This window comes from Apodemus sylvaticus, chromosome 8 (assembly GCF_947179515.1).
Source record: "Apodemus sylvaticus chromosome 8, mApoSyl1.1, whole genome shotgun sequence".
NCBI classification, from domain to species: Eukaryota; Metazoa; Chordata; class Mammalia; order Rodentia; family Muridae; genus Apodemus; species Apodemus sylvaticus.
In genome coordinates this window covers 69,598,525-69,626,299 of record NC_067479.1, presented here as the reverse complement: position 1 = coordinate 69,626,299, position 27,775 = coordinate 69,598,525, and the positions used below count along the sequence as shown (strand labels likewise).

The following is a 27,775-nucleotide window of genomic DNA, read 5'->3' as shown; positions in this document are numbered from 1 at the left end:
AGGACAGGGTGCTGGAGAAATGGCTCAAACTTAAAGCACTTTCTGTTCTTGCAAAGGACCTGAGTTTGGTTCCTAGCACCCACATGGTGTCTCAGTATCCTTAGATACACACAAGGTATACATACACACATATGTGTAGGTAAGACACTGTACACATAAAATAAATAAATCTGACAAAAAAAGAATGGGTGAGCGACCAAAGCAGCAATATCAGCCGAGTTTAGCTTGGTGAACTTATGGGTTTATTGGGATCACTTCAGAAATACGGGGCTATTTACAGGAGCAGGGCTTCCACATACACATGTATGTGCACCCATATACACATACATAAACATGTACATCTCCACATAACATTATTTCATATTTATTTTATTGCAAACTACTTTATAGTGCCATATTTCCCACAACCCAAGATACCCCTTACCTTAAGAAACCTTGATATCAAGACACTGTATGTGCGTGAATGTGTGTATCTGTGTGTATGTGTGTGTCGGAGTGGTTGGAGACGGAACCCGGTGTGCTGCCTGTTAGGAAGGTCTGGTACATGGCTGTGTCCTGTGCAGGCACAGTAACTGCAGTTGCTCCCTAAGCCACCTTGGCTCCTGAGATCCACCCCTGTCTTGGGATGAAGTCCCTCCCCTGACTTGTTTAGTCCCCCAGAAAGCACACTTTGCACACAGGCCTTTAATAGAGCAGTGTGTATTTTCATACAAGAATACTTTGTGTAATGAAGACTCAACAGGACATCACAGAGTCAGAGCTGGTGAGACGGCTTTATCAGGTAAAGGCACTGGACGCCACTGCTCATGAGCGAGTTCATTCTCTGGGGCTGCCGTGGCTGCCGGAGCGAACCGGCCCCACAGGCTGGCCTCTGGCTGTGCGCTGTGGCACACGCTCACTCACCTCCCTCAGCCCCCAAAGCCCCCAAATCAGAAATGAGTACATGGCATCTTTACACTTCAAAGCAACTCCGTGAAGACAGAGAAAAACAGCGGATTCTCGGAAAAGCTGCGTCTGGCACCCTGGGCTCTAGCAGGCCTTCCCTAAAAGGGGCCCTTGCCGGCCTGCTTCCAGGCTTCCTTGACCCCCTTGATGCTCTCCTTCTTCACGCACTTCCAGTATTCTTGCACACTCTGCTGCTGGGACACCTGGATCCGGAGAGAAAAAGCAGCAGTCACGGTGTTCTGGCTAGGCCTGCCTCTAGGCCCCTACAGCCCTGGTGTTGCTCTAAGGAGCGCTGAGGGGCCTATGCTCCCACATGCACGCAATGGCAACCCTAGTTATTAACTTCCCTCTGACCACACGTGCTGTGGGGAGAGGAATTTTTTCTAGGTTGTCATGAACACAAGCATCACATCCTCCATTACCCCATTCCTGCCTCTCATCCTAACCCCTACTATCTGTGCAGATGCAAACAACAGCTGGGCTTTGCTTGTCCCTCTCAGAGCCCAGCGCATGACTGTGGCAGCCGCGATGGGTGCAGAGAGCTCTGCGTGCTTTCTCTGTAGTTCCCAATGAGGCTATTGCTGGTAGATTAGTCTGCTTAATTATATAGATGAGGAATGTGAGGCACAGAAAAACTAAGTGTCTTTTCAAGATTCATTAGTTAATACACAGCAGAGCCGGATTTGAACCTGGAGATGGGTACTGAGGTCAGATTCAAAGTCAGACCCAAGGTTAGATACAAAATCAGATCCTAGGCTGATTTCTGAATTTAAATCCAGATTTTTGTATGTGTATGTGTGCATATGAATGTACAAGTTTATGTGTACGTATGAATATACGTATGTCCAAAGTGTGTGTGTAAATATGTATGGTGAGAGAGGTCGGAGGACAGCCTTAGGGTGGCATTCTCTGGCCTATAGTTCACAAAGCTAGTCTGGCTAGCGGCCACGCCACAGCCTGCAGCCCACTCCCTGTCTCCCCGGAACTGAGAATCTAAGCTTGCCACCAAGCACATACTGCTATGCGTAGCATCTGCATGGGATCTGGGGTCGAACCCAGGTCCTCCTGACTGACATTTCCCCAGACTCAGGATATTTTTAAAGCAAAGAAAATACTAAATATCATTCTTTGTAAAAGAAAATTCACTGTTTTGGTTGTAGTTTATAATCTCTGTATAAATGATTAAGATTCCACTTAACATATTATATTTACCCCAATTCTAGGTTTAATATCGTTGCTAACATTTTAAAAAAACACAGTTTAAAAAACAAAACAAAACTCAAGATGTCTTACCCATAGACCTCGGTGCATCCTGTTTCTCAGCACCCCGAGAAACTCGCCGTGGCTGAGGCACTCGTCCCCGTCCAGATCAAAGATCTTGAAGACAGTGTCCAGAAGATTGTCTGAGAGCTCCTGTCCAGTCGCCACTTTCACGGCTCTCTTGAACTCCGCTGAAAAGCAGAGCAAGAGACTGCTAATCAACCAGGTGCCAATCAACCAGGTGATCCAGGTCAAGTGGATCTAATCCACACTTCCATTATTTGAGAAGTAAACACAAAAATACCCACACGAGTGTATTCAAATCCCGCCTTTGGCTAAGACACATCACGGAGCAAAGGGAGTCGTTTCACCTTAACCGCGGCTCCCAGAACATGGTCAATCCTGCTCCCTCCCCCTTCTTGAGAACAAGAAAATAAAAGCAAATGCAATAACTCTTGAGTAAGTGAATCGAGACCAACCAAGAGGCATTATCTTACTGCTAATCATCTCCTGAACAGTGAAACTACTCACACACAATAGAAATGAAATGGGACACATCTTACCCAGCCTCACAGGGCGATGAGCTAAACTAAACATCTGCATGGCGATAGCAAAGTCTTCCAAATGCGTTGTAAAATGGCAAAAGGACTTGAACTCATCCAAACTAATGCTCTAATAAAAATAAAAGGGATTTAAAATTACAATTTCATATATACATCAAAATCGTATTAATAAGTCTTCTCTCCTAAAGCTTATAAACGTATCTCTAGGCAAGTTGATAGATATTGAAGACAGAGAATAAGACCCAGAGTTCATGTGCATGTGGACCAGTCCGAGTTCCCCTCCTCACCTTCCCTCATCCTTATTTGGAAGATGAGAATCTTTAAAATTTTTTTTTTTGTTTGTTTGTTTCTTTACAGGGTTTCTCTGTGTAGGCCTGGCTGTCCTGGAACTCACTCTGTAGACCAGGCTGGCCTCGAACTCAGAAATCCACCTGCCTCTGCCTCCCAAGTGCTGGGACTAAAGGTGTACGCCACCACCAGGCGGAAGGTGAGAATCTTCTAGCCCTCGTGTAAGGAGGCTGCGGAGTAAAGCGAGGCCATGGGTGGCTGTATCCTGAAAGGCTGATGGCTAGGGAGCGAGTGTCCATTAGTGTCCATTGCTGTTCTGTGGACACACCCACAGAGCCTCGCCAGCGCTTTGCTCTTAGAGCAGAGAAGGCAGGTTTCTGGGCTTTGTGGCCGAGGAGCCCACCATGCTCTAGTCAGTGGGCCGCTCTTACTTAACCAGGTTGCAGGGCGCTGCGCACGAGGGCCCGTGTTCAGACTTCAGCACTGTCATCTGTGAGGTGCATGATCTTACCCTGAGTCTCAGTAGGCCACTCAGGTTCCTTGTCCAAGGTCTACGGATGTGAACCTTGGTTTATTTGATTTTATTATCTATGTACTTAAAAACAAACAAAACGCAAGTTAAAACGCTACTTTTTTCCAGTAAAAAGAAATCAGAAAATTCTTCTCCTTCAAGTGATGTTGCCCAGACTGATATCAGACTCATCACCCTTCTCGCCTCAATCTCAGGAGTAGCTGCGTTATAGGTACACCAGCCACACTCAAAGTTCTTGATCTGAAGGTAAATTCTTCTGGGTTTTATCTCTGAGGGCCTTAGCACCGTCCCCTCTGTGCGCATGCGTCTATTAGGCGGCAAGGCTGTGAAGGCTTAGCACCGTCCCCTCTGTGCGCATGCGTCTACTCAGGCTGCCCTGCTCTCAACCTCTGTGGGTCTTTGTGGAATAACCAAAGATTTATTTGTAAAACTGCAACAAATTAAAAATTATTCTTTTTCTTAAGTGTATGATGATGTCTGTGCACCACTTGCATGCCTGGTGTCCTCGGAGGCCAGAAGGCATCAGATTCTCTGGATGGTGTGCTAGACAGTTAAGAGCTACTATGTGGCTGCAGGAATCAAAGTGGGTCCGCTGCAAGGGCAGCCAGTGCTCTTAACCACTGAGCTGTCTCTGCAGTCCCAACAAAAAGCTGCAAAGAATATTATCTGTACAAGGTAAAGATGGCCAGTGGCAGGAAGGGTAGCGAGTCTTCCTTCCTCCTCTGACCCCTCTTCTGATCTCACTGCAACGGCACTGACAATGCCCGTGTGCTTCCAGAAATACACGCTCCTACAACGGCCGCGCACCCACACCACACAAACTGCCTGTCTGAGCTCGGGAATAAGCTCTTCACACAGTTCTGCACGCTGCTGTCTTTTTTCCCCACACAACTGTGAAACAAGGAGCATTTTCTTGTGCGTAATATCATGATTTTTTTAAAAAAGATTTATTTATTTTATGTGAGTATACTGTAGTTATCTTCAGTCACACTAGAAGAGGGCATCGGATCCCATTATAGATGGTTGTGAGTCACCATGTGGTTGCTATGAATTGAACTCAGGACCTCTGGAAGAGCAGTCAAGTGCTCTTAATGGCTGAACTCTCTCCAGCCCCTCATATCATGATCTTAAAACAGGCATGGAGTACACCTTTCTGATGTCTGCCTCTCCCATCTCTCCAGCCCCTCATATCATGATCTTAAAACAGGCATGGAGTACACCTTTCTGATGTCTGCCTCTCCCTTTTCATCATGCTGATGTTCTCAGGATTTTGTGCATGGAAGGCTCTTCTGAGCAGTAAAAATAGCATCTTGTTACCATCTGAACTTGTACAACCTTAAAATGAGGTTTTACGATGTTAATATGAGATTTCTCTCCTTGTGACTGTATGTGAGGGTTGCTGTTGCTGTGATGCAGCCCCACAGCCAGAGCAGCTTTGGGAGGAAAGGGCCTGGCTGACACTTACACATCACTGCTCACCAGAGAAGTGATATCAGGGCAGGGCCGCACACAGGGCAGGAACCTGGAGACAGGAGCAGATGCAGAGACCGTGGAAGGGGACTGCTTACTGGCTTGGTTCCTCATGGCTTGCTCAGCCTGCTTTCTTATAGACCCCAAGACCACCATCCCTGGGATGGCCCCACCCACAATGGGCTGGGCCCTCCCCAACAATCCCTGATTATAGAGGCTTGCCTACAGCCTGATCTCATGGAGGCATTTTTCTGACTTGAGGCTCCCTTCTCTCAGATGACTTTAGCTTGTGTCAGGCGGATATAAAACTGTCTAGCACAGGTCCTTTCCTCACATATCTGGTGGGCTGCTGGGTGGCCTCTGGCTGTGGGAGACAACACTTCTTAAATATCTTTTCAACAGAGGCACAATTGCCTTTTTTTGGCTCCTGAACAATTTTCCAAGGATGTAATTATCATGGGCAGCCTTGAATACACAGTGTTTTCCCAGACTGGGGACAGCTTGGTTTCCTGCCATATACTGAAAAAAATGCTTTCTTCTGCAGCAAAGGCAGGACACCTTGCTTCCTGCCTCTTCTGAAAGACTGATGGGCTTGGCTGTGCTTGATCACACAGAAGCTGCCCTCTGGGATTCTCAGAGTAGCTATTATGGGCAAGGGGAAACCAGCCCAAACAGGATGCTCATGCTATTGCTGTGTTAGGAGTATTAGGTTTTTTTGTTGTTTTTGTTTGTTTTTGTTTTTTGGCTCTGACCCAATAATCTTGTATCTTCTGTAAGCATCCATTAAATTGTACAGGGTAATTTGGAAACAGATGAAAGTTTATATAGATCAACAGCCTGGCCTTTAAAGCTCTCAGATACTGAATAGAGAAGCATTGGATCCTCGTAAGTGTTGTGTAGTCACAGATTTTAAAAGAATCCATTTTCCTATTTTGCTCCAGCTGTCAACCTGACATGGCCAGGAGAAACATTTACTTGTTGTCTTAGTCAGGGTTTCTACTCCTGCACAAACATCATGACCAAGAAGCAACTTGGGAAGGAAAGGGTTTATTCAGCTTACAGCTCTGCAATGCTGTTCATCATGAAAGGAGGTCAGGACTGGAACTCAAACAGGTCAGGAAGCAGGAGCTGATGCAGAGGCCATGAAGGGATGTTTCTTACTGGCTTGCCTTACCTGGCTTGCTCAGCCTGCTCTCTTATAGAACCCAAGACTACCAGCCCAGGGATGGTACCACCCACAAGGGGCCCTCCCCCCCTTGATCACTAATTGAGAAAATGCCCCACAGCTGGATCTCATGGAGGCACTTCCCCAACTGAAGCTCCTTTCTCTGTGATGACTCCAACCTATGTCAAGTTGACACCCAAAACCAGCCAGTACACATGTGTAACATCTGATGTCCTAGTCTCCAACACTAGGAACATCTCTGGGATTACATAAGTTTTCTTTGTATCTAAGCAAGGTTGTAAATTTTCCTTTCTTTTTTGATCTATTTATTTATTTTATGTATATGAGTACATTGTAGCTGTACAGATAGTTGAGAGCCACCATGTGGTTGCTGGGATTTGAACTCAGGACCTTTGGAAGAGCAGTCAGTGCTCTTAACAGCTGAGCCATCTCTCCAGCCCAATTTTCCTTATTTTTAATTTTTAATTTTTTGAGACAGGGTTTCTCTGTGTAACACTGGCTGTTCTGGAATTTGCTCTGTAGACCAGGCTAGCACTGAACTATCAGCCTCTACCACTGGAGTGCTCGGATTAATGAAATGCACCATCACTGTAAACATTTTATAATTTTAAAATTAAATTCATTGGAATTATGTATTTCTATTGCAATTACTAATGGTATTACCTTTCTGGGCATGGTGGCACATTGGAGGCTGAGGCAGGAGAATCAGGAATTCAAGGCCTGAGTGGACTACTTGTCCCCAGAGTAGAAAAAGGATCACTCATATTTTATCTTCTCCCTTTTGTTAGAAATAACTTTTAAAGGCCAGAGATGGCTCAGTCATTACTGATATTGGCTGCTCTTGCACAGGAGCCATATTCGGTTCCCAACACCTACGCAGAGTGGGTTGCATCTTCCTGAAACTCCAGGTCCAAGAGATCTGACACCCTCCTCTGGCCTCTGTGAGTATTTACACACACATGAAAAAACATTTTGCTTACATAAAATTACAAAGGGGGTGGGGAGATAGTGTGGCAACCCATGCCTGAAGTTCTAGCTATTTTGGGAAGCTGAGTATAGTAGTATCTAATTAAATATTTAAACTGCTCCTAGGCGAGTTTCTTGCTATCCATCCTGTTCTGGGTTCTCAAATGTATTTTGATTTCTTTTTTTTTTTTTTTAAAGATTTATTTATTTATTATATTTAAGTACACTGTAGCTATCTTCAGACATTCCAGAAGAGGGCGTCAGATCTTGTTACAGATGGTTGTGAGCCACCATGTGGTTGCTGGGATTTGAACTCAGGACCTTCAGAAGAGCAGTTTGTGCTCTTAACCACTGAGCCATCTCTCCAGCCCCTGTATTTTGATTTCTAAATCATCTCAATGGGTGGGTCCTCTCCTAACCTCTGCGTGGCTAATCTACCTCCTTCTGATAATTCTGAGTTAGTATTTATTAAATGCTACGTTCCATCTTTTTTTTCCCCTCCAAGACAGGGTTTCTCTGTGTAGCCCTAGTTGTCCTGGAACTTACTCTGTAGACCAGGCTGGCCTTGAACTCAGAAATCCACCTCCACCTGCCTCTGCCTCTGCCTCCCAAGTGTTGGTACTAAAGGTGTGTGCCACCACTGCCCAGCCTGCTATGTTCCATCTTTGCTGCCTGGGACCCAGTTGGACAGCGTTTCTCCACTTACACGGGCTACTGCCTCTGTCTTCCTGCTCCGCCTGTCTTCCTGCTCCGCCTGTCTGCCTGCCCCGCCTCTGTCTGCCTGCCCCGCCACTGGCCGCCAGCATCTTTATTTACCAATCAGAACCAATTAGCGGCAGAGTTCCTCAGTGTTTTATGTATGGATGTGTGAATTCCTAGGCAAACAATTTTGGATCCGAATTAACATAATAGAAACAGCCACAGCTGAGGTGAAAGATCACTTGAGTTCCCAAGTATAAGATCAGTCCACACAATATGGCAAGGCACTTATTAAGAACAAAACCAAAACAAACAAACACCACTTAAAATCCACACAGTTTGTAGAACTGTTTGAGAAGAGTTAGGAGGCGTGGCTTATTGGAGGAGGTGTGTCATACTTTGAGGTTTCAAAGACTGCAATTCCCTATGTGCTTCTCTGTCTCCCGCCTGTGGATTAAGATGTGAGTTCTCAGCTGTTCCTGACCCCATGCCTTCGCTTTGTTGTCGGGAGCCATCCTGCCTGCTCTGTGAAAGCCTGCCTGTCAGGCAGAGTCAAGTCTGGCTTGCCGACATAGGGAACTATAGAGGGGACACACTTGAGGCTCAAGGCAAGGGGCTGAATGTTCTGCTAATCTTGGAGGAAGGCACAGGGAGGAACAGGGAGACCTCCCAATGGGTACAGATATCAAATGCACACCAGCCATTGTCTCTGCTGGCTTGTGACTTTCCTTCCCTTGATACTGTAAGGTATACAAAGCCTAAGAGAATTAAACTCGAGGCTGCCGCAGTACTGACTGGACAGCCCTCCTGATTTCTAACCTTTGTCTTTGAGTCTTCTTTTCTGTTTTCCTATAATCCTCTGTCATCCCTCAGAGGACTGCTCGACTTTGGACACTTTGTGACCATGGACTCTTGGAAACCATAAGCCCAAATCACATGCTTTCCTTTTTAAGTTGCCTTAGGCATGATGTTTTATCCCAGCAGTAGAAAAGCACATATATAAAACCCAGGATTGCTAGCTTGGTCATTATCATTTTGCATCATACACACATCTTGTTTTCTCACTTAAAATGTGCATGCAGGGTAGTCTGAGTTACTTTAGAAGTTAATTTACTTGGTTATTTGAAATTTCTAGTTTGTTTTATTTCTATCACATGTGTAAGAAAAAGCATACCAACCTCTCCTACGGACAATTTTTCTCTCACGTTTTTCCAGTAAATATCTTTATTTTCGGTATTAGTGAAGAAAAGTAGCCACTCTGCAAAGTCTTCTTTTCTCATGAAGTTCAAACCTTTAGAAAACTGAAGGAATTCCATTTCTTGAACTTCTGTTTGTAAATTTTCCATAAATCTAAATATTAAAATAAGAAATTGTAAGTAGCTAGTGGCATTCCATCTTAACATTATAAGTGGGTCTGCAGGTCAGTTCCTTCTTCTGCACTGAGTGGCTGGCCTCTGGTAGGCAGCAGAAGGAAGAAGCATCAGGGCTGTGGGAGAAAGAGAAGCTGGCCAAGTCCAGTCCCTGTCCACTCTGTCCAGCGTGTTTGTGCAGATCACATCTGGCAACCAAAGCTGCAATTAGTATGAGTAAAATTATGCAAAATGTTGCTTTAATAGAACCACAGAGAGTAATATCTTGTGGAAAGTATTTTTCTCCAATGTTGCAATATTATCAGTAACTGGGATAATTAAAATTTAGGAGAGGGCACAACTTTTAGAATCTTAATAATTAATGGTTCTGGGGCTGGAGAGATGGTGCAGTGGTTAAGAGCACTGACTGCTCTTCCAGAGGTTCTGAGTTTAATTCCCAGCAACCACATGGTGGCTCAAAACCATCTGTAATGGGATCTAATGCCCTCTTCTGGTGTATGTCTGAAGAGAGCAACACTGTACTCATATACATAAAATAAATCTTTAAAAAAATTCTGTTTAAAAAAAAAATAATGGTTCCTACTGTTTTACAGATACCAAAATAGAAACAATGACTTTGAATTGCAAGCTTAGATCTACATGACATTACTTGTAATCTTTTGGGTATAGTATCAATCTATAGACTCAACATTCCCCTCAGCCTTTTAAAAATAAAGACAGCAATAGGAAGGTACAAGTTGAACAGATGTAAGGCTGACTTTGACTTTCTTGAACAAGAATCTTGAGAGGTTGCACCAGGGTTTATTACCCAAGTCATGCGGAAGCATTATGAGAATCCTAAGTTTTCATGTGTTGCAATCTCCTTTAAATATATATCTAAAATTAAAAATGATTTTATTTTTGTGTGTGTTTTATAATGATTTAAAATGGGCAGAATATGTTACATACATGTCACTAGCTTGCTTTAGGATTGGTACTTTCCCCACAGAGAAGAAAGTGCAGAGTGCAGAGGAACCGGGGAGTGGGCCAAAGTTTCTGTGTCTGTGAAGAGCCTGTTTTCTACAATACTGACTGACTGGACTGAGGCAAAGAGTTTCTGATGTTGTTTCTTTCTGGGTCAAAGCAGAATTTTGTCTAAAACTTGATGCATTTTGGGTTGAATTGATAATGGATAAAGAGATTTTACTGATATATTTTGCCTTGTTTGACTGTGTTTTATTGTATTGTGTACTATAATAATAGTAATGATTTATTTTGGGTGTTATATGTACATGTGTGTTAGTGAGTATGTATATGTGCATGCATGTTAGTTTATGTGTGTGGGGTATGTGTGTGTGTTAGTGTGCATGTATGGGTACATTTGTGTTAGTGTGTATGGGTGCGTGTTAGTGTGTACACAGGTCATGTGTCTCTGCTGACTCTAGGTTTGGTTGGCAGTGTGCTCCGGGATCCTTCTGTCTCCACAGCACTGGGGTTACAGGAAGGAACGTGCTGCCATGTCTGCTGTTACACATGGTTAAGTCCTCATGTGTATAGAACCTCAGCCTCTCAGTTGGTTCATATTAGAATTATCAATAGAATGCCTTATGTGTAAACGAGAATGTGGCAAATAAAGAGACCCAGCACAACACCTGTTCTTCTCACCTCTGCCTTCTAGGATGGGAAGGTGAGGGTGGTGGGCTGGCTGAGGAGTGGAGAGCCTGCTGGGCGGCTGCAGTGCTGGGGCACGGGGGAGAAGCGGAAGGACCAGGAGAGGGGAATTAGTATTTGGTGACTAACTGGACAGAGAGAGAAGTGAGAGCCTTATTCTGAATGGCATCGATTACAGCCTGCTTCTGCTCACTGGGCTCACTGCGAAATGGAGAATACTTCTCTCTCCTCGCACCTGACCTTCCTTGTAACGCCAAGGGCATTTTTAAGGAAGACCATCTGGAGAACGAGAACCTGAATGCCTTCCTGGGCTGCATGCCTTCAGCTGAGCCTTTCTCTTCTATCTCCTCGCAGCTTCTCACACGGGGTGAAGTCAGTGGGTGCTCACCTCCTCACTGACAGAAGCACTCAGTGCAGGGCAGCTGGATGGGTGCATGTGTACCACACAGCTTGCAAAAGGGACCACACTTTGTGTTTGAGACACAGCCCAACATACAATAGTGTGCACGCGCACGCATGCATGCACACACACACACACACACACACACACACACAGCAAATCTTAGCACAGATGCAGTGGGCTGAGGAAGGTGCAGGTTCTCTGCCTTACAAGTGCATATTTTCCTGCTGTTCTGACCTGTGCTGCAGAAAGGCTCTCTGGGGAGAGGGCAGGCCAGGCCCCACTGTGTTGGTATCTACAGTCATTAGATAACCTGCGCATTCCTGTTCCAGTTTTACAAAGACATGAGTTAAACGCTCAAGGCCAGTACTGGCACCACACTTTGCCGCGAGGTGGCGCTGTCTGCTCCCAGGGGGCTGTTCCGTGCTTTCATTAGCAGTGCTTTTCGCATCCCCGCTGTTGGGATGAGCACATTTTCTGCTGGGCCTCTGCACACCAGAGCCGAAGCCCTGCATCTCAGATCGGTTTCAATGCAGAGGAAATTCCGCGGAGATCAGATCAGCCAGTGCTGGCCCAAGCAGAGCTGTACTCAGGGACAGAGGGCATGACCCTTGTTGGGCTGGTTTGTTCTGGATTAAGGACAAAGTGGCAGGGTGGTGGTGATGACACACACCTTGATTCCCAGCACTCCCGGCAGGGGGCAGAGGCTCGTCTCTGTGAGTTCAAGGCTAGCCTGGTCTACAGAGTGAGTTCTGGGACTGCCAGGATACACAAAGAAATCTTGTCTCAAAAAAAACAACCAACCAACCAACCAACCAACCAACCAACCAACCAACCAACAAACCAAAAGCAAAGTTTAACTTAGTTGCTAGTATCAAATCACCAAAAGGAAACCATTACATTTTATAAATCAGACATTATATTTTAAAACATGCTAGAATATTTTGAGACTAGGAACTTTATGTTTTATAGGTTAAATCTTAACGATAAATAGCTTAAAGATCTAGTAAAATACTAGCCATGTTTACAGCACTGGTTCTCAACCTTCCTAATGCTGTAACCCCTTCATATAGTTACTCATGTTGTATGGTGAACCCCAACCATATAATTATTTTCATTGCTACTTCATAACTATAATTTTGCTACTGTTATAAATCATAATGTAAATACTTTTGGAGCTAGGTTTCCCAAAAGGTTGTCACAGGTTGAGAAGAGCTGGATTACAGTCTGCATGTCTGGGAAATAAGTATATTCAGTTTCTTCATTTCTTACATATAAAAATTTCCCAAATAAATATCTTTATGTTTACCTTCGAAATTCTTTATAATGAAGTTTTTTTTCTCCTCTTTTCCCAAAGAAACGCACTTGAAGGGTTGTGTTAACTCCAGGCTCTTTCACTGTTGGTTCCTATATAAAAAAAAAAAAAAGAAAAAAAAAAAAAAGGAACCTGTGGGTGGGCGGGTGGGCCGGGGCTTGGGGAAATAGTCACAAGTGTGTTTTGTAGGACAAGATGGAAAGAGGGCAGTCACTCTTTTTGCTTATTACTTTTGCCTAACAGGACACCTTCCCTCTCTCCCTTCCACTTAACATCCTCTGCCATTAAGCCCCAAAGAAACTGGGAGCAGAAGGAACCTGCCTATCAGGAAGAACCCACAGCAAACCTTCTACATGGGTAAAAAATTAAGTCTAGAGAGAGTCAAAGGTGCCCACCCTCCCCCTCCCTCAGGACAGCAGAGATCGCCTCGCCTGGCTTTATGGAGAAAGCCCCTTCTGATGCTCCTTGAAATGCTCAGAGGCCAGCTGCGGTGGAAGCACACCGGTCTGGAGTCTAACACCTACAGCCCCCCTCCATCTCTGGCTGTCCTCCTCTTTTGCTGACTTTTCCCTGAACTCAGTGGCCGTTCAGACAGGGCTATTACTGAGCTCTGTCAGAACCTCAGAAAACTTTTCTCCAGAACCCCTCTGTTTAAAATAGGGGCTGCCTAACTCAGGCAAATGGAAGCCTGTAGGGAGGTCTCTGGTGCCCAGTGCCCATACAGAACTAGAAATTTTAATGTTTAGATTCAAATTTCCATAGTGCTAAGGCTCTACAGACCTAAGGACTCTAAGGGTATCTGCTCAGGATTACAGAGGCAATCAACTAAATGGCTAAATAGTGAGAGGCCACATCAACAAAATAGCCAAATGTTCTCAAATTTAACCTAAGAAAAAAAACTATTTTATTCCAAAATTAGATAGTATTTACTGATGAGCTATGATAGTAGCTATTATGACTGTCTCAGGAATCTGAAATAACAATTCAACTTTATAAAAATATGATCGTTACTAATTTTGAAGTCTGTAAGCTGTCTATTTATTTAGACAGAATGTTATACTTCGATATTTCCTTCAGGATAGCTTCTATTTTTGGCATTTACTAAAGATCAGGCCAAATGTCAAAGCATAAATAATAAGTTTGTGGCAGCCAAATTTTTTTTTATTATTATAAATAATAAAGAATTTTTTTTCCTTTTCGTCCCTACTCTCCAAAACAGGGTTTGTCTGTGTAACAACCCTGTCCTGTTCCTAACAGGCTGTCCTGGAATTTGTTTTGTAGATCAGGCTGGTCTTGAACTCAAAGACCTGCCTGCCTCTGCTCCTGAGTGCTGGGACTAAATGTGTCTGCCCCCACACATTTAGAGAATTATATGTAATGTATTTTGATCATATTTGCCAACTCCTCTCCTTGACACCCTGGTAATTTTTTTCTAATAAGATTTAGGTTTAAGTCAGTTTGACTCCACTTCTGCTAAGAGTCCCTTTTCAGTGTACAAGTCTCTTTTAGCTTTTGCTCTTTTGAGAGGGGGTTTCCTGGAGTGAGGGTAACCTCCTCACTATGAGAGTGCTACGCTTTCTATGCTGCTTTCTGTGGGGATGTGGACTGAAGCCAGGGTTGTGGGCATGCTCTGTAAGTCCCACCACTAAGTCTCCTTGCTCATTTCCCTTTTTTATGTATATGGGTATTCTAAATACATATGTGTCTGCACACCAGAAGAGGGCATTGACTCTCATAGGTCTATAGTTATGGTTATGAGCCTTCATATGGGTGCTAGGAACTGAACTCAGGACTCTGGAAGAGAAGCCAGTGCTTTTAACTACTGAGCTATCTTTCAAGCACCCCTCCCTGCACCCATACTACCCTTGAGGTAAGGATCTCACCATAGCCTAAACTGGCCTTGAACTTATGAATCTACCCCAGAGCCCCAATTCTGAGATTTCAGGAGTGTAGTACTATTTTAGTATAATTTAAATATATTTTATTCTAAGCAAACAGTTATTTCTAAGTTTTCACTCCTGTTTCAAGGAGTTTCTTATTTATGTATCAATGCATACCCACCTTTGGGTATGTGTGGTGTGTGCATGTGTATATGCATATGTATATACAGGTGTATTTGCTGTGCATGATTGCAAGCCAAAGGCTGATGCAGAAGGAAATCCTTTTTGATTACTCTCCACTGCACTGAGGCAGGCTCTCTGACTGGGCCCTGAGCTGTCAGAACCCCTGTATCTGCAAAGTTTGATTACTGAAGCCTCTCTAGGTATCCAGCATTTATATAAGTTTAGTTCTCAGGTTTGTGCAAAAGTGCTTTAGGCACTGAGCCATTTCTCCAGCTCTTAATATTGTTATTTTTAACAGTGTGTATGTGTGTGTGTGTGTGTCTGTGTGTGTGCCTGTGTGACACCCTAGGCGTCATCCTCAGGAACATGGTCCACCTCTTTGGGAATAAGGTCTCCTACTGGCCCAGAGTTTACCAACTAGGTTAGATTAGCATGCCAGAGAACCCCAAGGATACTCCTGTCTGCCTTCCCTTGCTGGGATTACAAGCACGCACTACTGACTCTAGCCTCTATATGGGTTCTGGGGACTGAGTTCACGTCTTTGGGCTTCCAATGCAAATGCTTTACCAAATGAGCAATCCAGCCTCAATTAACTTAATTAAAATAAAAATTTCTTCTTAAAAAGACAGCTTTGGTATCAGGTGTTAAATACTCTTCCATGGGCTGGAGAGATGACTCTGTGGTTAAGAGCACTGGCTGCTCTTCCAGAGGTTCTGAGTTCAATTCCCAGCCACCTCACGGTGGATACACAAGCAGTCAGAACGCTGTATAGATAATATATCATGTAAAAAATCCTCTTCCATTGTGCTGCTTAGACACACAATGCTCCACATGCTGCCTATGGAGGGGAGGTTGTTTTGTTTTTTGAGAGGATCTCATTATTTAACCCTGGCTGGCCTAGAACTTGCTTTGTAGACCAGGCTGGCCTTGAACTCACAGAGATCCACCTGTCTCTGCCTCCTTCTCAGGGCTCCTGACAGAGATTGTGATTTTTACTTATGTACAAAATTTGAAATAGATATGTTCTAAAGATGGAGTGATTCAGAAGTTTAAGAAACATATAAGATGGAGTTACACTTAATAGAATGTTGTCAGTTGAAATCTATTGGTATACAGTACTGGCAGGACTGAAAATTCATTTGTGTCCCATATAATGGACTGGTTAATATTTGTCACAGTCTGATAACTTTATCAATAGTCACACTCTTTGATCCAGCAATTGAATTTCTGGTATGTCATCCCTAAAACATAAGTCATATGTGTATAAGATAGAGTAATCCTAGTATTTTTCCTTGCAGCTTTATGAACTATAAAATAACAGATATATATTAAATATCTCCCAAAAAAATGAATTACAGCATAAATATTACACCGTACAACAATGTACTCTGAAGCCATGATGAGAATGAGACTCTGAGATAGGGAGATGGCTTAGTGTACAAAGCACTTGCCACACAAGTGTGAGGGCCTGACTTTAGACCCCAGAACCTACACAGTCAGAAGCAGCAGCACTTGTTATCTCAGTGCTCAGTGCGGAGGTGGGGGCTGGAGACAGGAGACCCTAACCAAGGGCGGCAAGGACAGACACCTTTGCTGTGTGTGCACAACTCCCGCCCCACTGCCGCACAAATGAAGAATGTGGTCTTTAGATACAGTATGAAAATGAAAAATGTGAAACAATACACAGTATACTATTGCTCATATAAGAACAAAAATCAACCTGGGTGTGTGGCTGTGACACAGCTGTAACCCTTGTACTAGGGAGGCTGACAGAGGAGTGTTACAAGTTCAAGGTTGGCCTGAACTAGAGTGAGATGCTGACTCAAAGAGAAACAAAAGAAAACAGACCTCCACATAGCCAGAGGAACAGCACAGCACTCTGCCCAGGGGCTGGGGTGGGGGTGGGGCACTGGCAGGACAGCCCTGTGCATCTGCATATGCCTTTGTAGCTTGGCAGGTGTGTGCCCAGGCACCAAGTTCTTGGTAAGTCCCACAGTGACCTGGGAAGATGACAGCTATCCATCGGCATGTTTGGAAAGGTTTACTTACATACCTGGCGTTCTGTCCTATTAGTCTTACATACCTGGCGTTCTGTCCCATTAGTCTTCACTGTCTTGAAGTCATCTTGCTTACTTAAGATCTTCTGCAGCTGAAAAGATTATAGATACAACTTTACAAGTCTGTCTAATGGAGTTTTCAAAATAACCTGAGAACAGATGCTAGGCTGTAACTACAGGGCATCTGCTAGTTGTCTGTGGGCTGACTGGCCTTGTAAGACTACAGGGGTGGTGGTGGTGGTGGTGGGGGAAGAGATGGAAAGGCCACTGTGGCCAGAGTCTCCTGCTCAGCAGTAGTGCCTCCAGCAGACAGGCTCTCAAGTCTGTGAGGCTCTGTTTTCCTCTCAGTGACTTGTTCAGGCTCCTTTCTTACACCACTGAGAGTTTACAGCCACGATGCAAAATATACACTGCACACAAGGCTTTTCTATACACACCCTTCCTTTTTCATAACACATTGAAAGACTTACATTTTTGTTACTTATAAACTGTAACAGTTTCTTAAAACTGAGTATGTTAAATAACCTACCTACCTTTCAGAGTCATTTGTACCAGTCTTCACATGGAAAGCAAATTAAAAGAAAAGGATTTAAAAAAAATGAGATGTGCACAGAATCTCAAACTATGGCTTATGTCAATTAGGAAACAAACCATTAGGACTTTTTCTATGTGATTTGTTAGTAATTTCCAATCTGCTGACATTGAATCACAAAATATCAATCTATACTTGGGGCCTCCTATGCTTGTTTAGGCAAAAGGCTCATGGTGGGTTCTCTAAATCCCCCCCCTCCCTCAGAGCTCGACGTTCCTCCAGACTTAAGGAAAACAACTGAAGCCTCCACATTGGTTTCACCTTTTGGGCCTACTATTAAAAACCCAACCACAGTGCCAGGCTTAACCCTCACATTTTCTATTCCTCCCTTTGCTCAACACCCTCATTCTTTCACACAAGAATGAGCATAATCCCACAAGAAGAGCCTTCTACAACAGACTACCCAGTGAGCAGCACTCGGCCTCAGGCAGGAGCGGCCCACACAACAGGCTTAGCTCATCTGTGCTTCTCCTGGTGTTTCCTGCCTGGTTACTGTTTACATGTTAAACACAGATCCTAGCCCTGTCCACTTGGTAGCAGTTCTCGCTGTACTCCATCCCCGTGGCTTGTTTCTACTCACTGGTGAATTGAGTCATATTGTCTGACTACACCATTCAACTATTTATCTGCCTGGTGGTCCTTGTCTGTTACTTCGGCTACTATAAATCAAACTGTCACGATCACTTTGTACAGCTTAATTTAATGGACACTGGTGACAGTACAACACTCCAGTTACCCTGCTGCATATCTAATCAACTGGAGTGTTGTACTTTATTTAAAAACAAAACCAAACTGGTCAAAGTTTACTTTTCCAAAGTAAACTGAAGCCGTGGCTACCCTGGAACCTGCTCTGTAGGTCAGACTTGAATTCAGAAATCCACCTGCCTCTGACTCCCAAGTCTGAGATTAGGGGTGCTCGGGCCTGGCCCTCTGCAACACTTGCTGTCATGGACCCCTTAATAGCCGCTGTTCTCTCGGAGTGTGGTTTTTATCACTATGGCTTTTAAACTTGCATTTCCTAAATGTAAGGGACACCTTTCCCCATGTTTACCACTCATTTGTGTATCTTTTTTCTTGTAAAATGTCAACTATAGTCTTACCATAAAAAAGTTACTAACCTGTAAAACTTCATATTTTAGAGAAAGTTCCTTTGTTAGACAAGGGTCTGGAACTATTTTATTCCCAATATCTTTCCTGCCCATTTATTTTCTCACCATGTATCCTGGGCTGCCTTTGTACCTGAGATGCTCGTGCCTCAGCTTCTGAAGCAGGAGTATTAGAGATATGCCCCATATGCCTGGCTGTAATCCCCACGGCATTCTTCAGCACACATTTTCATTGTTCCAGACCCTTGTCTAACAAAGGAACATATGAATACATGGCCTCTTCTGCTCTATGTCTTATGCTGGACTGCATGAACTGATTTCTTACCTATGGAACTCACTGTATTTATATCTCAACCTCATTCTGCCCTTCACATAGAGACTAGCTGGCCTTTTCTGGGTAAGTGCTTCTGCATTTTGGCTTATGAGAGTAGGACTAGAATTTACTTCTCGGCCGGTCTTCCCCAGGTTTTAGTTCCCAGGAGCACCCTAGGCTTGCTTTCTTTGGTCTTGTGTTTCTGAAGGGTTTGTAGAAATCTGGCACTACCTCCTTTTTAATCCCAGGGAACCCATCTGCATTTGAATGTCTCTTTGTGGGAAGATTTGGGGATAATGATTTCTAGGCTTGTGATAGAGGTTGTTCATAGTTAGATGCTATGTCTTGTTAGTTTTGTTTAAGAAATGTTTGCATTTCATCTGAACACACACGCGCTGTCAGAGGACTCCAAGTCTGTACCTGGCTGTCTGGCGCATCTGTGGCACTGTCTCCTCTGAGTCAAAGTATTGTTAATGTACCTTTGTTCACTTCTAGATTATTTATTAATATTTGTGAAAGTTTATCATGGGGTTAAGAGCACTTGCTGCTCTTGAAGACTCTACATACAAGAGCAGTGGTTCTGAGCCTTCCAAATGCTTCCTAATGCTGTGATCCTTTAATACAGTTCCTCACGTTGTGGTGACCCCAACCATAAAATTATTTCGGTTTTTTTTTGTTTGTTTGTTTTGGTTTGGTTTTTTTGGTTTTTTCGAGACAGGGTTTCTCTGTGTAGCCCTGGCTGTCCTGGAACTCAACTCTGTAGACCAGGCTGGCCTCGAACTTAGAAATCCGCCTGCCTCTGCCTCCCAGAGTGCTGGGATTACAGGCATGCGCCACCACCGCCTGGCCCCATAAAATTATTTCATTGCTACTTCATAGCTGTAGTACTGCTACTGTTATGAAGTTTAATATAAAAACATCTGATATGCAGGATATCTGATATGCGACCCCCAGATTGTGAACCACTGTGAAAGTCTGGATTTTGTTTGAGCACCCAAGTGATTCTAAGGGATGTGAAGCTCTCTTCTGGCCTTCATGGGTAGTTATGCATGTGGTACACAGAAAATATGTAGACAAAACACCCATATACATAAAATAAAAATAAACAATTCTCAGAAGTAGTTATGTAAATAAATTTTTTTTTTTGGTTTTTCGAGACAGGGTTTCTCTGTGTAGTCCTGGCTGTCCTGAACTCACTCTGTAGACCAGGCTGGCCTCAACTCAGAAATCCGCCTGCCTCTGCCTCCTGAGTGCTGGGATTAAAGGCGTGTGCCACCACGCCTGGCTCAAATAAGTAATTTTTAAACACCATACAAAGGACGTTTTGCCTGAGTGTATGAGTGTGCACTAGAGTATTCCTGCTGCTTATAGAGATAAGAGAGTGCTGGAGACCTTGAAACCATAGTTGCAGACTACTGTGAGCTGCCATGTGGATGCTGGGAATTAGACTTGGTCCAGTGCGACACAGACCCACAAACACACTAAATGTGACTTTAGAGTTGTATTCAGCTTTGAATTGACATTTCCATTTGAGAATATGAACCTAAACACCTTAGTTCAATACTTAGGCCAGAGGGTCTTTCTTTTCTCTTTGACTCTGTCTAACACAGTAGCACAGGACTGGCTCAGGGGTGGGAGAGACTGCTGTGGTTTGGGGAGGCTTCCTCCAGGTAGCTCTCCTTGATGACACTTGAAAGTGCCAGAAGGAGTGGGGTAAGAAGCCCCAAGCTCAGGGGCGAGAGAGGATTGGGCACAGGGATGCTATGTCACACAAGTAGGTAGGTAAAGCTAAAGCAAATAAGCCGTAAAAGACCCTTCATGCCCAACTGCTGAGTATGAATTCTCAAAGACCAAGAATCAATCAATTATCCGAATCTCTGCTCATCAACACTTTCAGTTTCAGGCTGAAAATGAGTTATTCAGTTTTGCTTCTCTTTGCTCCTCGGACTGTTTACATTTGGGAATGGGAGAATCGCTGAAGACCACGGAGGATAAACTCTCCCAAAGGCTTTCCTACTTAGTTAGCAGCAGCTCTAGCAGGTATGTAGCTGGACAAACTCCTAACACTCCGATTTTAAGAGCACAGTGTTTGCCACCAGTGTGAAAGCAATTCAGGATGAAAGGCCCCCCTAAGGAGCGGTTTCTCCCGGTGGACAGACCGGTCATTACTCTACTGTCTAGAGAGGTGGCTTTAAAGCCCTGGCCCTTAGCCCATCAGCAGATGCACCATCTATCAAGGTGAAGATCACACGGATTAACTATCACTGGCTTTGATCACTGTCCACACTGTTTATCTCACCTGACAGAGAGCAATCCATGTAGACAGTGATGCTTTCACCAGCGCTCAGGGGAAGGAGTGAGGCCAGGGCTTCCTAACAGTGTTTTCACTTAGATGTTAATAAAACACAAACCTTTACAAGTATCAAAGTCAAAAACTGAGGCAATTTAAATTTTAGGACACTTTCAAAAGATATTACAGAAATGTATCTTATCACTACACCATCATACCTGGCTCTTTCTTTTATAAATATATAAAATATATTTATATAATACATCATATCTTATATATATATCACATATATATATGATACTATATTTGGGTTTATTATTAATACAAGGATCATGGAAGTAAAATAGATAAAATAATATAAATGTAGCTTTCTTCCTTGGAATACTTTCTTCAAAAATTAACATACATATAAGTCTCCTTGGCTATCAAGTTCCAATTCTGTAGCCTTTACAGAACCCTTTACAGATGTACAAGGTTAGCTTTATATCCTTAACCTTCAAACAATTGGTGATATTTCTGTTCTCTCTCTCTCTCTCTCTCTCTCTCTCTCTGTGTGTGTGTGTGTGTGTGTGTGTGTGCATGACCTTGGGTATTCTGCCAATTAGTTTTCACTGTTTTGAAGGCATCTTGAGCATCTATGATCTTCTGTAGCTGCAAAGATTCTTTCGATAGATTTATGATTTTTGCCTCATGTTACCCCCAAACATTCCTGAAATGCAACAGACTCTGAGCTTTGCAAGTCTGCTGGTGACACCTGCAGGGACTCTTGTTCAATCTGTCTTAGAAAATCACCTCTACTTCATTACTGAAAAGATACCTCATGACTACTGGAAATAAAACAAAGTTTATCCAGGTCTCAGAGAATTATATATGGACAAATTCTAACAGCTTGATTAGCCTGACAGGATCAACTCTATACCTCAAGGCCTCTCTACCTGAATGACTGTCATTAATCCATGTGTTTCTTGGCTCTAAGGTAGATGAGAAGCCAGACAGCAATGGTATCTTGAAAACTACAGAACTGATTCTCAGGTTCTCTGTGTGCAGCCATATTCCCTTCCTTAGGTTTAAGTTCCTTCTTTAGTCATCACCTATCTCAGAAGGGGTGCTTGTGAGATGGCTTGAATTACTAAGGCAAGCTTCATGGCTGAAGTTTTAACTACAGGATCCATACAGGATCCTGTGGAAGGAGAGAATTGACTTTGATACATGCTCCATGGGATGTATATGCTTCATATATACACATGCATGTACATATATATACATACACACAAAAATAAAAATAATCTCAAAATAATTTCTTAAATTTATTGAGATATTTATAATATTTATAATTATGTAACATAAAAATATACAAATATTTAAAAATAATATATATTATTATTTATAATTATATATAAAATATATTTATAGTATTAAACATAATATAAAATAATAATATAAAAATAATTATATTTATAATAATGAATAATAAATTTATTATATTATTTTGCAATTTATTCTCCAGTCCCTATTTTTCAATTTAAATTTTCATTTATGCATACGAATGTTTTGTCTGCAGGTGTGCACACGCATCATGAGTGTGCCTGTTGCCTGTGAAGGTCAGAAGCGAGCACAGGATCCCTTGGATCTGGAGTTACAGATGGTTGAGAGCTCCCATTAGTGGGGAGCCGAACCTGGGTCTATGTGCTAAGACATCTATGCAGTCCACTTACCTCTCCTGTGAAATGTTTCTGGAATTCCAGACGTCTCGGGCCAGCCCCTATCTACTCCACCATGCTGGACAGCCTGTTGGCGAGCATTCCCTTGTCACTCCTTTCTTTCTAAGATTTGCTTGCCTTTCTTTTGGGCTTTCTGGCTCTGGGACTCCTCTTATTGCTCTTGGCAAAACAACTACTTCCACCACTGGAAATGAGACTGAGGAGAACTATTTCTCTAAGGCTTCTGAGCTGTGATAAAGCATGCTGCTGAGAAATTTGCTCCTAGTTACTCTGAGTAGCAATGTAATGGCTGGAAGGAAATCATCATCTATGAGGATTCTATATCAAGACTGCTTTGCTAAGTATCTTTACATATTTGCTGCCCTTTATTGTAAAACATCTTGTCTGGACAGGGTCTTGCCATTTAGCCGGGGCTGCTGTGAACTTTGTGACCCTTCTGCCTTAGCAGAAGTTTGCTAAGTGCAGCTTGCTGAACTTCAAAGAAGATGACACTGGGAACTGCAGAGGATACAGACCTTACATACATACTTAGGCAAGGAAAGTAAGAAGGCGTTCAGTCTATCCAACTGAAAGAAAGCCTTCATTCTAGATCAGACATTTAACTTAATCAGTTATTATATAGGTATTTTTGTTTATTGTCGGGTGTGCGTTTGTGTGTGCATGTGTAAGATATGCATGTCTGTTTGCAGGTATGTGCGTGTCTGTGTTCATGCAGAGTGCAGAACACCAGGGTGGGTGTCTATCACTCTCTGTCCTAGTCCTTGTGACAGAGTCTCTCACCGAATCTGACACTCCCTGGTTTTTGTTAACCCTGCTGGCCAGCAAGCTCCTGAAATCCCCCCCGCACTGGTGTTAGGCCTGCCTGGCCATACATGGGTGCTGGAGATCCGCACCCAGGTCCTCATGCTAACGCGGCAAGTGCTCACGGCCACTGAGACGGCTCCCTAGCCTTGTGTCTTCATTTCTAAACAGTGATTCCCCCCACTTAACAAGCTTTTAAAATGAACAGACTCAGCATTCCTGTTGACTGCAGGGAAAGTCTCTACTTGAAGCCCAAGCATCCCTCCGCCACTCTGCAGTCCGCTCAGGGGTCACATTCACCTACCCTGTCTCCTCAGATGCGGAGGTGGACTAGTCTATTCCGGATCACTGTTAAACATGTGAAGCATTGGCAAGCCTACTTTTTGAGGGGTTCAACTGTTTTATAGTTCATTCTCTATTTAGGATCTTTTCTGCTCTTACTCTGTCCCAAGGCTTTGTGATAGTTTCTTGTATAAAACAAACCATTTTCAAAACTATGGTATTGAACAGTGTCAAAAAGATTTATGGGGTGAACTTTTATAGAGAACAGCATCCACTTTGCAGAGTCACATGACACAGTGCTTGTGACGGGAAGGATTTTCAGTATTTCAACCTTGCTTCTCTCTCCCTCCCTTTCCTCTAGGAGGCAATCAGCCCCGCATTCCTCCGACATGAAGAACTTTATATGCACAGAATCAAGGTTTACACTTTTGTTCACTTGGATTTGTGCTCGCTGCTGTGATTGCTTAATTCTTTGTCCCTTTTTGCTGCTGAGTAGAATTCTACTACATACACAACATTTATTTACATAATCACTGTTGACAAACATTTTGGTTGCTCCCAGATTGGAGCTATTATGGACAAAAACTGTGACACATATACATATCCAGGCCCTAACATATGCTTTCTCTCTTCAAGTTATTTGTTTGAGGCAGGGTCTCATTATGTAGCCTTGTCTGGCCAGGAACTTGATGTATAGACCAACCTGGCCTTCAACTTCAGAGATCCACTTACCAGCTACTTTGTGTTTTTGAGATAGGGTCTCTCTCTGTGGCCCAGGCTAGCTTAGAACTTACTCTATAGCTTTGACTGGTCTAGAACTCATGGCGATCCTCCAAAATTATACAAGTATTGGGATTACAAGCTTGAGCCAGCACATCTACCTATGTATTCTCTTTTCTTTGACTTCTAATCTTAGAATAAAATTCCCAAGTCACATGCTAAACATTTATTTAATTTTGAAAGCAGATAGAAATGTTTTTCAACTCAGCATCATCTTACTTCATAACAAATACATCCACACACACCCCCACACCCCCACACCCCCTACATCTACACCCACACCCCCCACATCCACCCCCACCTCCACCCCCACACAAACACACCCACACCCACCCACCCCCCACACATACACACATACTCCATACCTGCCCCCCCCCACCAAAGAGAGTGCCCCACCACATCTCAAGGCTTAAAAAAAGCACTGGGAAGAGAAATGCGGTTGGCTCTTTGTGAGTTTGAGGCCAACCTGGTCTATGTAGTGACTTCAGGACAGCCAGAGCTACACAGACACTCTGTCTTGGAAAACAAAAATCAAAACTCCATCAAACCTAAACCCCAAAATCCAACCAACCAACAAACCAAGATGCTACAAATCAGTCATTTATGTACGTGTAATTTCCCAGTCACATCCCCGTTAGTTTACCAGTGGTGCCCACAATCAACTAGGTAATGACTACGGAGCACACCCAACAGTTTACACTGAAGCATTTCTTTCATATCATTACCTACTTTTAAGAAACAGAATGGATTCCTTGTTTGGAGATTTGGAAAACATATTATTAAACACTTCAGCTGTATTTATATCTTTTCATATTAGCTATATCCAGTTCCTAAAAAATCTGTACTAATTTATACTTTTTGGCTTTATTATTTTTCATGAAGGCTTACATTTCTATTATTCTTTTTTGATATGAGACTAATTTAAAACATATGGTTAACAGGCATTCTTTAAAGCATATGGCCTATAAATCCCTTTTTACTTTATAATTATACATTGAAGTCATGAAAGCAAAATAATGAAAATGCAGATGTTCAAAGCTCACTTCTCTTTTTAGAATCTCATGCTTGAGTCACTTGTCAATGTTCCCAAGACTGTATTTCAGAAAGTATTTTTTAAAATTTAGGTATTTTTATTTTGTGTGTATGATGAGTGTTTGCATGCATGTAGGTTTGTGCACAATGTGTGTGTCTGGTGTTGCAGGGCTCAAAAGAGGGCATCAGATCTCCTGGAAATAGAGTTACAGACAGCTGTAAGCTGTTACGTGGATGCTGGGAATTGAACCCATGTCCTCTGTAAGAGCTGCTGGTGCCCTGAGCTGCTGAGCCAGTAGAAAATGGTTTTGAGCATGACTGTGGTTTGATGTTTCCTATGTAAGCAGTGAGGACGGCTCTGATTTGTGAGGGAACAAACAATTACTACACAAGCACCGGGTGCGTTACAACAACCCAGCAAGCACATGCTCACCTTAACGAACTCCTTCCTCTCAATCATCTCATTACCATCCGCATCCAGCATTTTAAAAGCAACATGGAACCCAGAATGAGGTTCTGCAAGGAAATGAACAAGGAACAATTATTTAGTTGTTGGTTAAAAGCTAAGTATTTGTAGCTAGAAAAACCTCCAAACTCAAAATAAATGACCAGAAAGTACGTGAGCAAGAGCTGGACAGAGAGGAAAGGATCAGTTTTTCTTTCTTTTCTTTTTGTTTCTGAGACATGGTCTGCACCACCACAGCACAGCCGAGAAGAAGGTCGTCTTTTAAACAGAACTTGATGTTAGAGCTCCCGTCTTGGCATCTCGCATGAGCTGTGGCCATGCTGCTTGCCCAGGAGAACTTGTCTCCTCACCTCCACCCTGGCTGCCTTCTAGCCTCACAGCACTCCTGCTATTCTCACAATTATCACTATCATCATTATTATTATTACTATCATTATTTACTTTCTTAGTTTTTTTAACTTTTAATTTTGCCATTTTTAGACATACTATAATATATAGTGGCAGGCTAACATACCTCTAGTAAAATACGTAAAATTTTACACAACTATAGAACACTTAGCAAGACTAAGATATTAACACTGATACAGCATTATGAGCCACGAACAGCAGATTCTGTAATTTTCACTAACGCTGTTTTGTTTTAGAAGGTAGCAAGGTATGCTGCTTTAGGTCACCAAGCCTACTTAGTGTCGCCCGTGCCTGCAAGTCCCTGGTCTTTTCTGAGTTTTCACCACTAGAAAACTTTTGAAGGACAAGAGTATTATTCCACGTCAATGTTTAAAAAAAAAAAAAATCCCCGCCGGGTTGGGGTGGTGGTGGCACACGCCTGTAATCCCAGCACTTAGAAGGCAGAGGCAGGCGGATTTCTGAGTTCGAGGCCAGCCTGGTCTACAGAGTGAGTTCCAGGACAGCCAGGGCTATACAGAGAAACCCTGTTTTGGAAAAAAAACAAAATAAAACAAAACCAAAACCAAACCAAACCAAACCAAACCAAACCAAACCAAACCAAACCAAACCAAACCAAACCAAACCAAACCAAAAAAACCAAACCCAAGAGGCCAAATATGGTGGCCTGTCCCTTAATCCCAGAGACAGAGGCATATAGACCTCTGTGAGTTCAATCCAGTCTGGGTCACACTGTGAGAGTCTCTCTCAATAAGACCAAACCAACCTCCCCCAAATAAAACAACAAAATATTCTCTCTCTTTCTGAGAAGGCTTTCTTAGAAAACATTAACCACGATTTTTTTCTTTCCCATTTTCTCAGATATACTATCTCAGAGATTATTCAGATATAATGGCTATCTATATCTATCTATCTATCTATCTATCTATCTATCTATCTATCTATCTCTATCCTCTCTCTCTTTCTCTCCCTCTCTCCCCCCCTCCTCCCTCCAGTTCCCCTCCCCCTCTGAGAAAACTAACCATGATTTCTCTCACCCTGTTCTGTCTCAGACACAAAGTTTCTGGGTATGGGGAGAGAGAAGATCTCAGAACACATTCTAATATAACATTATTTTGTTAAGGTTCCTCTGTGTGTGTCTGTGTGTCTGTGTGCATGCACGTGCGCACATATGCACACATGGAAGCCGGTACTTTGGATGGCTTCCGTCACTGCTCACCACC

The 27,775-nt window shown here is 43.1% G+C and overlaps 1 protein-coding gene across 1 annotated transcript in view; it reads right to left on the bottom strand.

Moving 5' to 3' along the window:
• Window positions 1-219: 219 nt before the first annotated feature.
• Micu2 (mitochondrial calcium uptake 2) overlaps window positions 220-27,775 on the bottom strand; it is an 81,269-nt gene continuing 53,713 nt past the window's right edge. Inside the window, exons 6-12 of the mRNA XM_052191321.1 lie at window positions 26,115-26,197; window positions 16,791-16,856; window positions 12,639-12,736; window positions 9,088-9,259; window positions 2,769-2,877; window positions 2,239-2,396; window positions 220-1,148 (exon numbers count right to left, since the gene is read on the bottom strand). Of these exons, the coding sequence (XP_052047281.1) occupies window positions 1,044-1,148; window positions 2,239-2,396; window positions 2,769-2,877; window positions 9,088-9,259; window positions 12,639-12,736; window positions 16,791-16,856; window positions 26,115-26,197 (791 nt within the window). The 3' untranslated portion in view covers window positions 220-1,043. The remainder of the gene's footprint in view (window positions 1,149-2,238; window positions 2,397-2,768; window positions 2,878-9,087; window positions 9,260-12,638; window positions 12,737-16,790; window positions 16,857-26,114; window positions 26,198-27,775) is intronic.